The sequence below is a fragment of the Chaetodon auriga genome, chromosome 1 (genome assembly GCF_051107435.1).
Source record: "Chaetodon auriga isolate fChaAug3 chromosome 1, fChaAug3.hap1, whole genome shotgun sequence".
Lineage (NCBI taxonomy): Eukaryota > Metazoa > Chordata > Actinopteri > Chaetodontiformes > Chaetodontidae > Chaetodon > Chaetodon auriga.
In genome coordinates this window covers 7,147,233-7,161,601 of record NC_135074.1, presented here as the reverse complement: position 1 = coordinate 7,161,601, position 14,369 = coordinate 7,147,233, and the positions used below count along the sequence as shown (strand labels likewise).

Below are 14,369 nucleotides of genomic sequence, written 5' to 3'. Positions count from 1 at the left end.
ATATGGCTAGCTGCACACATCTAACAAACTACACACTCACGTCAATATACCTGTGGTTATCTGAAAATCAACAATGCATTTCCCACATGGTGAAGTCACTACATGACCTATATCTGCGCTATTGATGGTTCCTGGTTGACAGGAAATGGGGAGAGCTGAAACCAGCAGAGCTGGAAGGAAGGTGGAGCTGAAAAAACAGTAAAAAAGCGGTATGCAGAGGAAAAGCAGGAGCAGAATCATTCCCATCCCTCCACTCCACCGCTTGCAGACACTTAAATAATCACATCTCTGTACTGAATGTGTCTGGAAGCATAGCCATCATCAGCTTGCAAGGCAATGAGTTTAATTAGATGATCAGAGTGATATTACAGCTGTATGAGATTAACGTTAAGGAGCTGGAAGGTTGGAGTGCAGTCGAGAGCGAGACACCAACATTCAGTGGAATAATGTCAAGATAACCAAAATATCAATGTAATATCAGTGTCTCATATAATATGGCAAAAGATTGGAATTCAGTATTCTCGACACATTCAGTAGCTGTAGTGAAAGTGCTCTGCAAGCTGATATCTCATTTTGGCTGAGGCTGCTGAGGATGTTAACATTTAGATTGTAACAAATAGTCGAGGACTAAGAGGGCATTGGACTATACAGAGCAGCATGTCTCTCCTTTGTAAATATGTGTGCAAATTTAAAAAAATTCATGACAAAACATAGCAGCATCAAACAGTCGACCGTATCTTGCACTTAAATCTAAAACTGGTCGATAGCTGTTCATGTAAGAAAGCATGTCACAGCAGGTATTAGGGACTTCAGTGCATTGACAGCAGCTCTGGAAGCTCTGCTGTCTATTAATAAACCTTAAATATTCATAGCTGTTTGATTTAGGCTAGCGCCTAATAGCTTTCATTTTCATTGCTTAATAGAGTAAACCAAACAAAAATGAAATGAGAGAATAAGATGCCCAGTCATAATGGTTTGTCAAGCCTAATAACAATATTCATTGTTAATGATTGTTCCAATTGAAATTTAGTCAGGCAGTCCTTGATTTGAAACCAGGCTGCTGTAGTGTGCTGTTCATAACCAGGAACTTCCACTCCTCATCTGGTAAAAGGCCTACAGCTTTGACTCATAATTTCTGACTATTGGTGACTCTGGTTAGGATTTTATTCTAATTCCTGAATTATTTTATCGTACAAGCAGTTTCTCTTGTCTTAACTCGTACAGTCTAAAGAAACTGATTGTGGATCAGCTGTGGACGGGGCTCATTATTTGTGTGAACTAAATCTTTTCTCCCTGGCAGAACACAGACGCAGCCTTGCTTCCAACCATCAGCTACCCTGCCTTTGCAGTAGACGATGATGCCCTCTACAGTCAGACACTGGACAAGATTGTGCGCAAGCTGCGGGGAAAGTATGGCTTCAAACGTTTCCTCCGCGATGGTTACCGCACTGCTAACGAAGACAAGAATCGCCGCTACTACAAACCTGCTGAAATGAAGGTGGGTGCTGGTGGGACAACTAAAGAGTGTCATTTTTCCTCTTCTGTTCTCCATTTATTTGTGCTGTATTTTGCTGATTATTTTTTCTTCCCTCCAACTTGTGATTTTTGACAGTAGGCCTCCCAGACAAGACCTGGATTGTTGAGTCAACTAGAAGCAGAGATTCTTACACATTAGCATTTTGTTATGTTAGACACTCACCTAAAATACAGAAAATGTCGCTCATCCTCCCAGGTTTTAGCAAGACATACAGCTGCTTGTCATCAGCATAGCAGTTGAAATATATATTTCATCTGTGGATAATATTCCTTAAAGAGAGCATATAGATAAACAGATAAAGGATCCAGGATAGAGCCCTGGGGAACCCCACTACAGATAAAAGGAAGCAGACCCCCGTACCATTACAGAGAATGACCTGTTAGAGGTGTGTCAGTGAGAAGAAAGAGTTACATCACCAACTTCGCAGTAATTTGTGTGACTTACAGTAGCACAGCAAGGCTACCAGTTGTCTCCACAATGGACTTAGTTGTTTACAGTTTGTCCAAAGATATTGCAAACAAATTTAGAGCTAAAGATGAACTCAGAGTTCATTTCAGGCATCAACTTGTTAATGCTGAGGAAATAACAAAGTGCCAATGGTTGGCAGTACATAAAACTTGAAAAAGTTTATCTTGAAAGTGCTTGAGTGGGATATTTAAAAAGTTTTTGTAATATATAAGGCTGTGAAGATATCATCCTTTTACGATAATGCCCAGAAATCTCTTTGTGACTGAGCCTCTCTCATTTCAAGTGTTTTAATCCTCCAGGTATTTCACCCCATATTGTAGTGTGATTGTGTGGGAGTAAGTCTCTGTCAGTGGGTGTGCTCATGCATATATATGTATGTGAATGACCATGCGTTCATCGGCCTTTTTTGAATCCCCTGTGATCCCAGCGAAATGACAAGTGCATTCACCTCAGAATAAGCTCAGTGAGCTCACGATGAGTGAATCAGAGGCTGGACTCTTAATGCTAAACAAATCACTGCATTAGCTGCAGAGCTAACCTTCCAGAATTAATGAGCTCATAGAGGCAGATGGGGAGAACAATAGAGATCTGCAAGCACAAAGTCAGAGGCAGCTCGAGTTTCTGTTTAGTCTAGAAGACATTTTACTTCTCATCCGGTCATTCGCTTTGATGTCACGATTCACCTGACGCTCTGATGTGAAAGTTTTACTCATAGCAGTTAACCAGAGAATTATCATCCAACTGTGTAGTTCCTCTGAGCTCTCCAGCACTTTGGAGCATCTTTCAGCTACAACTTCACTGCAGTTCAGTTTAGCTTAGTTTAGTTCACTCTAAGCGCTCTTACCAGCCTTGTTTCCAGCAGCAGCAGGCAGCTGTTTCAGTGAAAAACCTCTCAAAGTGAACTGCATGCTAAAGTACAAGCCCAGCATCAAACAGCAGACCAGTTATGGCAGGTCAGGCGGTTTGCCACCCAACTGGGCAACTTTTCATTTAATTGGGTAGTTGAAAACTGTTTTGGGCAGTTTGTGATCATTTGTGCCCTTCAGATTTTTCCCCTGATACAAAGCCAGGCTAAATTTTGATAAATTGACCTCTCCTATCATCCAAGCTGTATCACTGACAGGGCACTGAATTCAATAGGCACTGCTCTATATTCAATAGCCACTGATAACTGATGACAAACAAAAGCACTTTACTACAACTAGCAATTATAATTAGAACTAGCTTTCTTTCCTATTCAATTTATAAGCTGGTCGCAACTCTGTGATAAAAGACGTGTAAAAGCTTACAAAAGATCATTTTTCATCTTACCTATGGCTTTCTGTGCGTGATTATACTGAATGAATAAAACAGACACTGGAGAGGCATCCTTGGACCTGACTGGCTCCTTGCCTGCATCCCAGTAGGTGGATTTTGTTGAGACCAACAGAGCTGAAAGGAGAGTGAATTTTGGACTTACATCTGCCAGGTGGTCAGAAACATGCTGCAGTGAGGTGGCTTATGGTGCCCTGTATCTATATCAATACTGTGCTGTTAAAATGTTGTGCATACACTTATGCTTCTCCCAAGTGACCAAAAATCAGTAATTGTGGTTTAATTTCTATGTATACTTTGACGTTTTTGACATGCTAACACCGGGAAACCTTTTTCCTGAAGGTGATTGTTCTTAACTAAGAAAATGCTGCTAAATATTTAACAGAGGAGATTGCCTGAATATGTATTTCATTTTCAAATAGCCGTACACATAAGATATAGTTCAGCCTTGTGGCTGGCAGTGACCTGTTTTTTAATGTACTTTAGCATGACTCGACAGATTGTTGCTCATGGCTCTCAAAGCTGCTATGGGGCAGTGAAAATGTTTTAAACAATATCCCTTTTACAAATGTTGATTGCTTTTGGCTGCTCTTTTACTTGCAGAATTGTCAGAAACTTGGGAAAATCGGAGCCTTAGAACAGAACAAAAAAAAAGCATCGATGATGGAAGTGAGGGCACACAAAGGGCACCAACTCTGAACCACTTGGAATACTTTGAAATTAGCTTTCTTTAATCCTGCAGCTAATACGATACAAAGACTCTAAAGCTAAGAATTAGCAAACAGTATTTAATGCCTCAGTTCCTTCAGGCTCTGTCCTGCCCTCAGTTCTACCAGCAGGCAGACAGATTTACTGTGGATGACACTGATACCAGTGACCTTTCATGACTTCCACTCATGATCACTCCGGCTGCAATTTGCCTTCCATCTACCTACAGTAACGTTTTTGCTACAACATTAGCAAATACTGCAAACAATAAGAATCCAGTATATAAGAGGAGACTGTGCCCGGTGGTCATATTGCACAAGTCCAGTAATTCATACTTTAAAAAACTGCTGATAATTTAATGTAGAAATGATGCACTTGTCAGTAACAATAGTGTAATAACATTGCAAACAGTGCATAACGCAAAAGTAGTCAGTAGAGTGTTATTTCCTTGTGATAAGTGATCAGACAGAGAAATGAAATGCCAAAGGAGTGTCTGACACAGTGTGAGCTCTGTCTGGTGAAACAGGAGTCACAGATAGACCGGGTCCCCCTGCAGAAGACACTGAGTGAAGTTGTTGTTGGTGTTTAAGAGAGAATTCACAGCAGGGCACACGTCTGTGCTCCCTGTCTGTTTACCGTTGACAGAGAGCAGCAGCCTGTGTGATAGACAGTTTTACCAATCAGTCGAGCTGCTCAAGCACAAAACACCAGGGATCCCTGCCTGTTTACAGCCTCAACAGGCCGAAAAGCACAGGCCTCACTGGGTGACTGCCTAAGCCCTCCCTTTCTCTCTTTTACTCTCTCCCCTCTCTCTAAATAGACTCTCCTCTGCTTCTGTATCTCTTTATGCACCTTATTTTCTTTCATTTTACGCCCCCCCTCCTCTCTCACCACCCGCTGGATAATGAATTGCTTCTTGTCTCTCCTGAAACACACAGTTTGAAGCCATGTCTACCTGCATAATTGCAGGGTGCAGACATTAACCATTTAAAGAAACACATTTGAGCCTCCACAGTAGTGTCTGTGTGGTGACAGTGAATGCAGCTCCCACATGTATTTGTGTGTGCCAGCTCTACCAGCCATTTGTTATTGCATTAGGTTGTAATCTCTGTTATCTTCCGTCAGTGTGGAGATTATTGAAAAAGATGAGGGACAAAGATAGTCACGACTAATGACATTTAGAGTTGGATGGGCTAAAATACATGCACGCACATACTCACACACACTTTGGAATGAGGGATTTTAGAGAGGCTAATAAAAAATATGCAGCTTGTTTGATCTTTTTACAAGCTGGCCTTGTTAATTTGTAGTGTTTATACAAATTTAGTGATGAAAAAAAGGGTTATTCAGCAAAGATAGAGCTGCTAACATTTCTGCCGCGTGTTTGTGTTGATCCTCTTTAGGCGAGCATAAACAAGATGGGATTGAATTACTGGAATTAATAAGGCTGTGATTCACTTGACTGTCTCCTCTACATGTGACTTGTAACCAAATGACTTAAGAAGGTTTGTGTGTTTGTGTGTGGGGTTGGCACCACACACACATGTGGCGCGCAATCTATAATAGGATTTCTGGCTGAGTAAGATTCGAACAAGTGATGATGTTCGTGTCAATTCAAGTGTTTGTTCTGGAGAATTCACTCAAGCTGCCGCTGCGTGCTGGCTTTTATTTCTCTATGTTCAGTGGAGTGACAACAGCCATGTCACACAGTCATGCACACACTCATCAGTTACTCCGTCACATCGATCAGTCAGTCAATCAGTCAGTCAATCATACTTTGCAAAGTGTTGAGAGATGGGGGAGGGATTTAATCAGATTAGAAGCCTGACTACATTAGAGAAGAAACATAACAAATGCACATGCTTACATACTGGGGTCAGTGAATGGTTTGATGAGTATAAAAAGATGTGAGTCATAATATGGCCTTCACAGTCACCAGATCTCAACCCAACCAACACCCTCTGAATATTTTGGAGCTTTGTCAAAATCCCAAATGAGGAAGCATCTTCTTGTTCATCCCTCCAGTAGAGTTCCAGGTTTGAAGCTGTTCAGGTGGCTCGTGGTGGCTCGTGGTGGCTCGTGGTGGCCCAGCACCACACTAAGGATGCTTTCAAAGTTCATTTGGTTCAGACTAAGGGAAAACCTGATACTTTGTTGCTTGCCTGCTTCTTGTCCACGCTGGCTTGTAACAAAGGAACCTGAGGTGTAAGCGTAAAGTCAGATGGACTGACAGCGAGATCATGAAGCATTTCTCTGCCTCTGATACAGAATATGCTTATTTACTTTCACTGGTGTCACAATGACTCCCCTTAGAGATAACAAGAAATGACTTTTACTGTGGGGACTGTTATGGGGACACAGTTACTGTGTGTTGGCCACCTTTTGGCTGCTTTTGAATGAGGAAATGCCAAAATACATGAAGTAGTACAGCAAAGGCACAGCACAGCTCTGAATCGACTCCTGTGTCAACTGCTTTCACTTTCTGATCCCTGCACTCGCATGCTGATACGCATACGTGTTACCATGGTTACCGAATGATTTGCATAAATAAATGTTGTGTGTGTCCTGCTCTGTGTATTTAAGCCCATTTATGAAAAATACGTGAAATGAGTGAAACCTAGCAACCAAACGGGAAGTATACCCAATAATATTACAGTAAAAAAAATCAGTGTTTTTGTTACTGTTTATGTTACACAAGGACCAGTAGCAGTCAAGGCCACTAATAGTCAGTTATTTCTCGGGGTGCTCGCTGTGACACCAGAGAAGATAAACACATCAGGTGCAGAAGCAGAATTTGATTTCACATGTAGGTCCACTTAGTGCGGTTTATGATGCAGGATGGCATCGCCTAAACTGTCCCTGTTGGTCCATGTGACTTCATGTTTACAGCTCTTGGTTCATTTGTAATAGCCCAGTGTACACACCAACCACACCAGAACTAAGAGGCAATAATATGTTATTGCTTTCCTTGGTCCAGGCTAAGTAAGCAAAACTACAGGTGTGAACTCGACATGTTAGTCTGTCCTCTGTTTCATCGTCTGTTCGTCCATCTAAAATTCAGATTCCTGCACAGAGTGTAGAGCAGAGTTCTGCATTGCAGAGCTCTGCAGTTTTGGTACATTTAATTAAACTTGTTCACTACTCTTCTACTTTTTCAGTTTTGTGACATATCAGCAGATTCTTTTGTTGAAGTGGTGGAAGCGTAGGCCCACAGCCAAACAGTTACCTGTAAACTTAAAATGCTCCACTGATCCAACTTTTCTCTCAGTGTGCTTCATGTAATTTGTCACTGCATCGTAAACTTTGTGAAATCTCAGACCTTCAAATGTCCTCCTCAAAACAAACAGCACAACTTTGAATTTAAAAAAGTGGCCTTGCAAGGAGGTATTATTATTCCTTGCAGTTTTGTCCGTTTTCATTCACAATGTCATATCTTCTATATCTTTTCCCTGTGCTATGCTGTTCCATATTCAATGCTACTAAAGTTCAGCAATCTGCTACTTTAAAGTCCCCTGCCTGTCTTCTGAAATGGAAAAGCAATAATTCCTCCTCTCCCTGTCTCTCTCCAGCTTTTTGATGGAATCGAGTGCGAGTTTCCCATATTTTTCATCCACATGATGATTGACGGTAAGCCTTGTTTTACCATAACTACTATTATGATGCCTGCGCTGGGTCATTGGCAAGATAAAACACAGACTGGAAGCAATTCACAAGAAATTACATTTTGTTGTTTGTCAGGTTTTAGAGGGCCTAGAAACACTTTTTAAAAACATGATGTGTGAAAATTGTGTGTGAACTGTAGAGAATGGTCAGTAACAATGGAAGGAGTATGGTTTCTCCAAAACGTTTCTCAAAACAGAAATAAGAATATTGTGTTTAAAACATAAACCCCAATACACGCTCCTCCAAATGCTGTAGGACAACCAAAATACTGAGATCATAGAGACAATAGAAGAAGAGATATTCTCACAAGTGCAGTATTTTCAGAATGTGCATATGTAAACATGCATGCACACACAAAAAGTACATATGAAGACATACATACAGATGCACACAACCACACAAAGATGGACTACACAATAGTCCATTATGCAGACTGCATAAAACATGGATGTATTATGCATGTGGCCATGCCTTTAATTATATGCAATTATGCATAACTTTTCTCAATATGATTTAAATGGCCAAGTTATGTAAAGATACCCCCTACAGGTTGTCATGAACAGGGTTTTGTTCCAGGCTGTAAACATGTTTATTTCTGCTGTAAAGTTTGACATTTTAATATGGGGATTTATGGGGATTGACTCGCTTTTGGAACCTGCTGGTGGCCATTTGAGGAACTGGAGATTTTGACACTTCCATGTTGGCCTTTGGGAAAGCATAAGCATGCATGTACATGCAAACACACACAGCCGCCTCACTCCCACACATTACATACATACGCCACTGCATAGGTCCTTATTATATACAGTATAATAATATGTGTTACATACAAAGTATATTGAGTATAATAATAATATTATTTAGAATAATGATTTCTTAAAATCTTTGTCTGTGTGTGTGTTGCAGGGGTGTTTCGAGGAAATAAAGCTCAGGTCAAAGAATACCAGGACCTCCTTGAGCCCATCATCTTCCAGTCTTATGAGGGTGAATAATCACATAAATACACACACACACACACACACACACACACACACACACACACACACACACACACACACACACAAATGCAGTGACCGATGAATGTGGGAAAATTGCGAATACACCAACACACACACACATACATAGAACTATTTCTGATGTGGCGTACCAGTGTGGTTGATTTTGAAGCGTCTGAGTGAGCCTCTCTAGCAGTGAAAAACTTTCTCTTATTACAACGTGTCATCCATATTCATACACCACATACTGTGACTGAGGCTCACAGGGGCGTTACGTTCAAGTGAACTCAGCCTTTCCTCATGAGCAGAGACCTGGCTTCTATATTCACCTGCACCCATTGCTGCGAGGGGAGACAGTAAAATGATAGGGGTGTCAGAGCTCTGAGTTTCTGTTGGGCCGTTCATAATAGCGCAGAAATAATTGGACTGTAGAAAGGATAATGATGTGAGACAGAGCTGACAATAGTTGCCCTAGACATCTCCACAGTGCCTTTGTACTGGTTATGTATTAATTAGCAAAACTCCTGAAGTTAATTGGCTGGGTTTTAAAGGATAACACAAGTGTATATTTTTTCTTCTCTTTTACCATTAATGCCTTTGGAACGTCTAAACCCACAAATGTATTTGCTGTTCTCAGATGCTGCTCAGCTGTAGGTTTGCCCAGCCTCCCAGAAGTCATGGGCTTCCATTGTTCTGACGATACAGAGACACATGCAGGGTTTAGCTCTGGGAGACATGCTGCTGTACAGTGCACTGTACAGCAGCATGTCTCCACGTGGTGAATGGGAAACATCAATTATGATTGTTCCATCCTTTGAGTCAGTGGTCACATTGGACCACACTTTCAGGAAAAGCATTTTTCAGAGTACAAAGACTGCCGCCTGGGCTGTCTCATGTACAGGTACCTATGCCATTTGTGTACCCCTGCTATTTGTACCTTCAAAGGTATGATTATATATCAGACCAAAATGTAGGCTGATAATTAGACATAATTATATATTATTATACATTCTGACATTATAGTCATGTCAGCCAGTTTCTGTGTTGGAGGGGGAGCTGTTTCCGCTTTAGCTTTGAGTGAAATATCTCAGCTATTGAATGGACTGTCATCAAATCTGGACAGACATTCATATTCCCCTCTGGGTGAATTTTAACTTTTCTTCTACTCAAATATAAATGTGTCCAACACTTTAGTTTATGAGCACATACCTGCAAAACTAATGACATTCCCACCATACCGGCTAAACATCAGCATGCTAGAATTGTCACTACCGGCGTACCAGCGTGCTGACATTAACATTATGTCAAAAGCACAGTTCAGCCAGTTTCCCCATAGAGCCACTGTCATGTCTGTAGACTCAGTCTTTTTTTTTTTTTTTTTTGTTATTGTTGTTTCGTTTTTCAGGTTTCAGAGTGACCCTCACCACCTTCCCACCCATAAACACTGGCAGAATGTCAGCCTGGGGTACTGTATTATCGTGGCACCCCAAGTAGTCTGCTGCCTTCACTGACTTTAATGGCTGTACCTTTAAATTCAGACTGAATTGGCACAAATTAATACCCTAAGCAATCAGAAAGTACTTTGTTCCATTATGGTGTTTCAGCACCTGGAGAACATTAAATGGCCTTAATGGCAGATCTGTGAAAATGCACTTTAGTAGAAAAATGAACTTTTCTGGACCTTTTTTGAATAGATACATTATTTGACGTGATATGCTTTCAATAAGCAGTCCAGATGAATAAACAGTAGGGAAGCTTGTTGGCATCAATGCAGCTACCGAGCAGAGCCCATAGTCATGGTTGACTCGTGTGTACAGGCAACAACGATGTTCTTCTAAAGTAGAAAGTGAGTTTTAAGATTACACACATTCACTCTACTACTGTGTGAAATTGTAGACATACTGTGTGCGTCACCACTGCAGTCTTATTCAAATACAGTATGTGTAAAGGGCAGATTGTGATTGTGAGTTCAAACACACACACACTCCCACACACACATACACAGTGAGTGCTTATAGTCCTTGTCTCTCATACCAGGCCATGCTGTGATCCCCAAATACTACTACGTACCAGCTGATTTTGTGGAGGCGGAGCAGAACAAGCATGGAAGCCAGAAACGTTTCCCCAGCAACTCTGGCCGTGATGGAAAGATCTTTCTGAGTGGTCAGGCCCTTTACAACATTGCCAAGCTGCTGGGTATGCCTCTGTGTGTGTTCGTGTGTGTGCGCTTTGGTATGACACTACAAACCAATACATTGATTCTGTTGATTTAAGTCTGCAGGTTACTTTATAAATCAACATGCACATAAGTTCATGTTTTACTATACTATGTTAAATGTCTTATTCCAAATTATCTAAATATTGGAAATATTCCTTAGTTCTTCACTGACATTAAAGAGGCCATATTATGATCATTGTCAGGTTCATACTTTTATTTTGGGGGGTCTGCTGGAATAGCTTACATGAATTACTATTTTACTCATACTGTACATTGCTCCAGCATCTGTATTGACTCTCCGGCTGAAACGCTCCATTGTAAGCCTCTTTCAGGCCCCCTAACAAAAAGCCCGGGCTGCTCTGATTGGTCAACCCCACAGGCCTGAGCAGGCACCAGCCACTGTGTTTTTGTAGCCAGGGAATCACAAAACTGAGTCTAGCTGTGCTAATACCGTGAATAACACCACAATAAGTGCTTCTAAACCTCAAACATCATTACGGCACATATTTGAGCAGGAGTCTGACCTGTATTAGCCTCGGCCTCATGGCCCGGCGGGACACTGATCACAGCTTTATGGTCTGAGCAAGCTAGCTGCTGGATGCAAATCAGAGTTGCAACATTGCCAAACAAACAAATTAATTCTTGCAGTTTGACTATATCTTTTTCACACGTAGCCATAGTGTTACGTTCAGGGAATGTCTTTCACATTTAGATACAGCAGCAGCAGCAACACACACACACACACACACACACACACACACACACACACACACACACACACACACACACACAACAACAACAACAACAACAAAGATGACAGCTTAATTTTCACACATTTTTTCTCGACTGTCACTTAGTGTTACAAATTAGTCATTAGTCAACATCACTCACAGTCTGTGGGAGTAGCCACATGAGCCAGGCTAACCAACAAAATAAACAGTGAACAACATAAACCATGGCAAAACGTACAGTTTTCCAGTTATTGTGGGGGCATTTCCATCACATTCCCATCAAAAATAGAGTTAATCACCTGAGTCTTGACATCCTCAGATCGTGGGAGCAGATGTAGACTTTTGTGTTGGTTCTTGCAGCCAACAGACAAATTGATGTGCTTTGCTCATACCTTACACATCTTCATGTTACTGGAGTCGGCGTCAAAGTCACACATCCCTGGTCATATTGTGCTATCTGTTTGTTTGTATTGTTATATCAAAATCCAATCATGTTTTCTTCCTGCAAAACAAAATATGACATGGGCTTACATCGGCTTGAACCAACCAATTTCAACCAATGATATCATGACATCCACCCATCAATCAGTCTTCAACTTTTTAGCAACAAAGAGCTAAGATTCATTGGTTAGCTAGCTAGCACAGCATCATACATCGGTGCGTTCTTCGGGTGTTCGCTACCTCAAACTGTTCTCAAACGGAAATTGATATTTGTATCTGTTTTTTTGTACACTTGCTTTCTTGTCTATGTGTTGTGTATGCATGGTAATCTTTTTTGGGTCTATTTTGTGTGTGTCTGCTCACGTTCCAGTGGATGAGCTGATCAGCCCTAAAGACATTGATCCCATCCACCGCTATGTGCCCCGCCAGGACCAGCGCAACGTCAGCATGCGATACTCCAATCAGGTCAGCTGTTATCACTTGGCTCTCATCTGAACGCTGCACACTTATTTCAAAACTTATCATCATGAATGCTCTTATGCACTGCAGACATTCATTCAACGACTACAACTTTGGATTCAAGTGCTCCTTGGTAAAATGTCCTCACCCTTGTAAATATTACTTATCAGAGCGTTTAAGCGCTTTTGGCCTGAAGTATTAACAACATACACTCAATAAAAGCAATGACAACTGGCTATTTTTTTATTTTAGAAATCAAGTATCGCTAAGTGCTTCATGCTGAGAGGCTGAGAGTGGGCAGCAAGTGGACTGCCCACTCACCATGGAAAGAAGATGTCTGTTCTGTGTTTGTAATGTAGTCTTATTTATTTATTTAGTCTGTCCACAGGGGACTCCATGGACGTGTAAATAAGGGATAACATCAGACAATTTGTACATTTACAATTGTAATAGATAATCAAAAGCCTGAGCAAGGAGTTTTAAACTGCTGGTTGTTTGAAATCTGCTCTTTTGAATGCTTCACAGACATTAAATTCTTCTCGGATTTTGAAGGGGAGGGGGGGGCAACAATTCTATCAGGGTGGTCTTGGTCCCCCTGGCCATACTTAGTTATTGAGCACATATATCACACTAACCTCTGCAACCACTGGAACTGCTTCGGTGAGGTGAGGTGTCAGATGGTTGTGATGATGATGATAATGATCATCATCATCATGCTGATGCCGATGCCTGCAGCTGGTTTTCCAGGTTTTGGTCAGTCAGTCTTGCTGCTCACAGTAGAAGGTTGTTGCTCTGCAGCTCAGTGATTTCATGTTGTAGGTTGTCAGGAACATCAACACATTAAGTGACGTGGCAAACGTGTTCATTTCCTTTAGTTTACTTTTCATGTCCTGAAACCTCTCACCAAACGCCTGAAGCAGTTTTCACTCAGCAGCATATTCAGATGTCACAGCAGGTTTTCTTCTTACAGAAGAGGAACATGTTCAGTGTTTCCTCTCTCCAGTTGAGCTTCCACAGCTTTAATTTCACTTCCAATGATTTCACATTAGAAAGCAGAGAGCTGAGAAGCTGCTGCAGCCTGAGGTTCAGCTCTGAGAGCTTCTTGGTAATGTCCACCATGAAGGTCAAATCACACACACACTTGTTCTCACTGAGTTTCCACATCAGGTTTTCCTTCATCTCCATGAATTATTCCAGACAAACTGACACTTTGGAGCAACTTTACTGTGTCTGGTTCTAGCAGCTCCACATCAGCAACAAGGCTCTCCTTCATGAATTCTCCTTCTGAATGTAATCTCTCCTTGCATAAAATAGAAGAGCGGCTTTCACAGCAAGCATCATCTGTTTAGCGTAAGGATTTGAACGGAGATGACTTTGCCAGATGTATCTTAATGAAAAGGAGAAGATAATTCAGCCTTTTTCAACTTCCTCATTGTTGCGTTCACCATCAACAGTGACAGAAATCATCAAAAACTTCCAACCTGACTTCCCAGTTCTTGTGTTCTCCCTGTAGAAGTGCTGTAGCCACAGTGTCCCCAGTGTGTAGTTACATATTTGAGGAGAAGATCAGCCACAGTGTAACCTATGACATAGCCTGATCAGCTATGTGCGTTGGCTTTTGAAACTATGCAGTAACATTTTGAAGCACAACTAAATCCACCCTTACTCCTGCCTTCAAACTGCCTCGGGCAATTCCCATATCAAATAGAAAAAACTCTCACGAGTCAGTCCTGTTTACCACTTTGTTGTGTTATTCATGTGTGCCAAAGTTTTAATTACAGTTCATCCATGGACAACCTAAACAGCAGAGCCCATCCTTTTTTTTTACCTTGCCA

At 41.3% G+C, this 14,369-nt stretch overlaps 1 protein-coding gene across 4 annotated transcripts in view; it reads left to right on the top strand.

Annotated features, from left to right (window-relative positions):
* Positions 1-14,369, top strand: part of phkb (phosphorylase kinase, beta) — a 93,786-nt gene that overhangs the window by 32,871 nt on the left and 46,546 nt on the right. For all 4 annotated transcript variants that reach the window (XM_076736740.1, XM_076736818.1, XM_076736913.1 and 1 more), the window contains 5 exons: positions 1,301-1,498; positions 7,597-7,654; positions 8,597-8,674; positions 10,723-10,881; positions 12,446-12,540. In XM_076736740.1, coding sequence (XP_076592855.1) covers positions 1,301-1,498; positions 7,597-7,654; positions 8,597-8,674; positions 10,723-10,881; positions 12,446-12,540 — 588 coding nt within the window. The remainder of the gene's footprint in view (positions 1-1,300; positions 1,499-7,596; positions 7,655-8,596; positions 8,675-10,722; positions 10,882-12,445; positions 12,541-14,369) is intronic.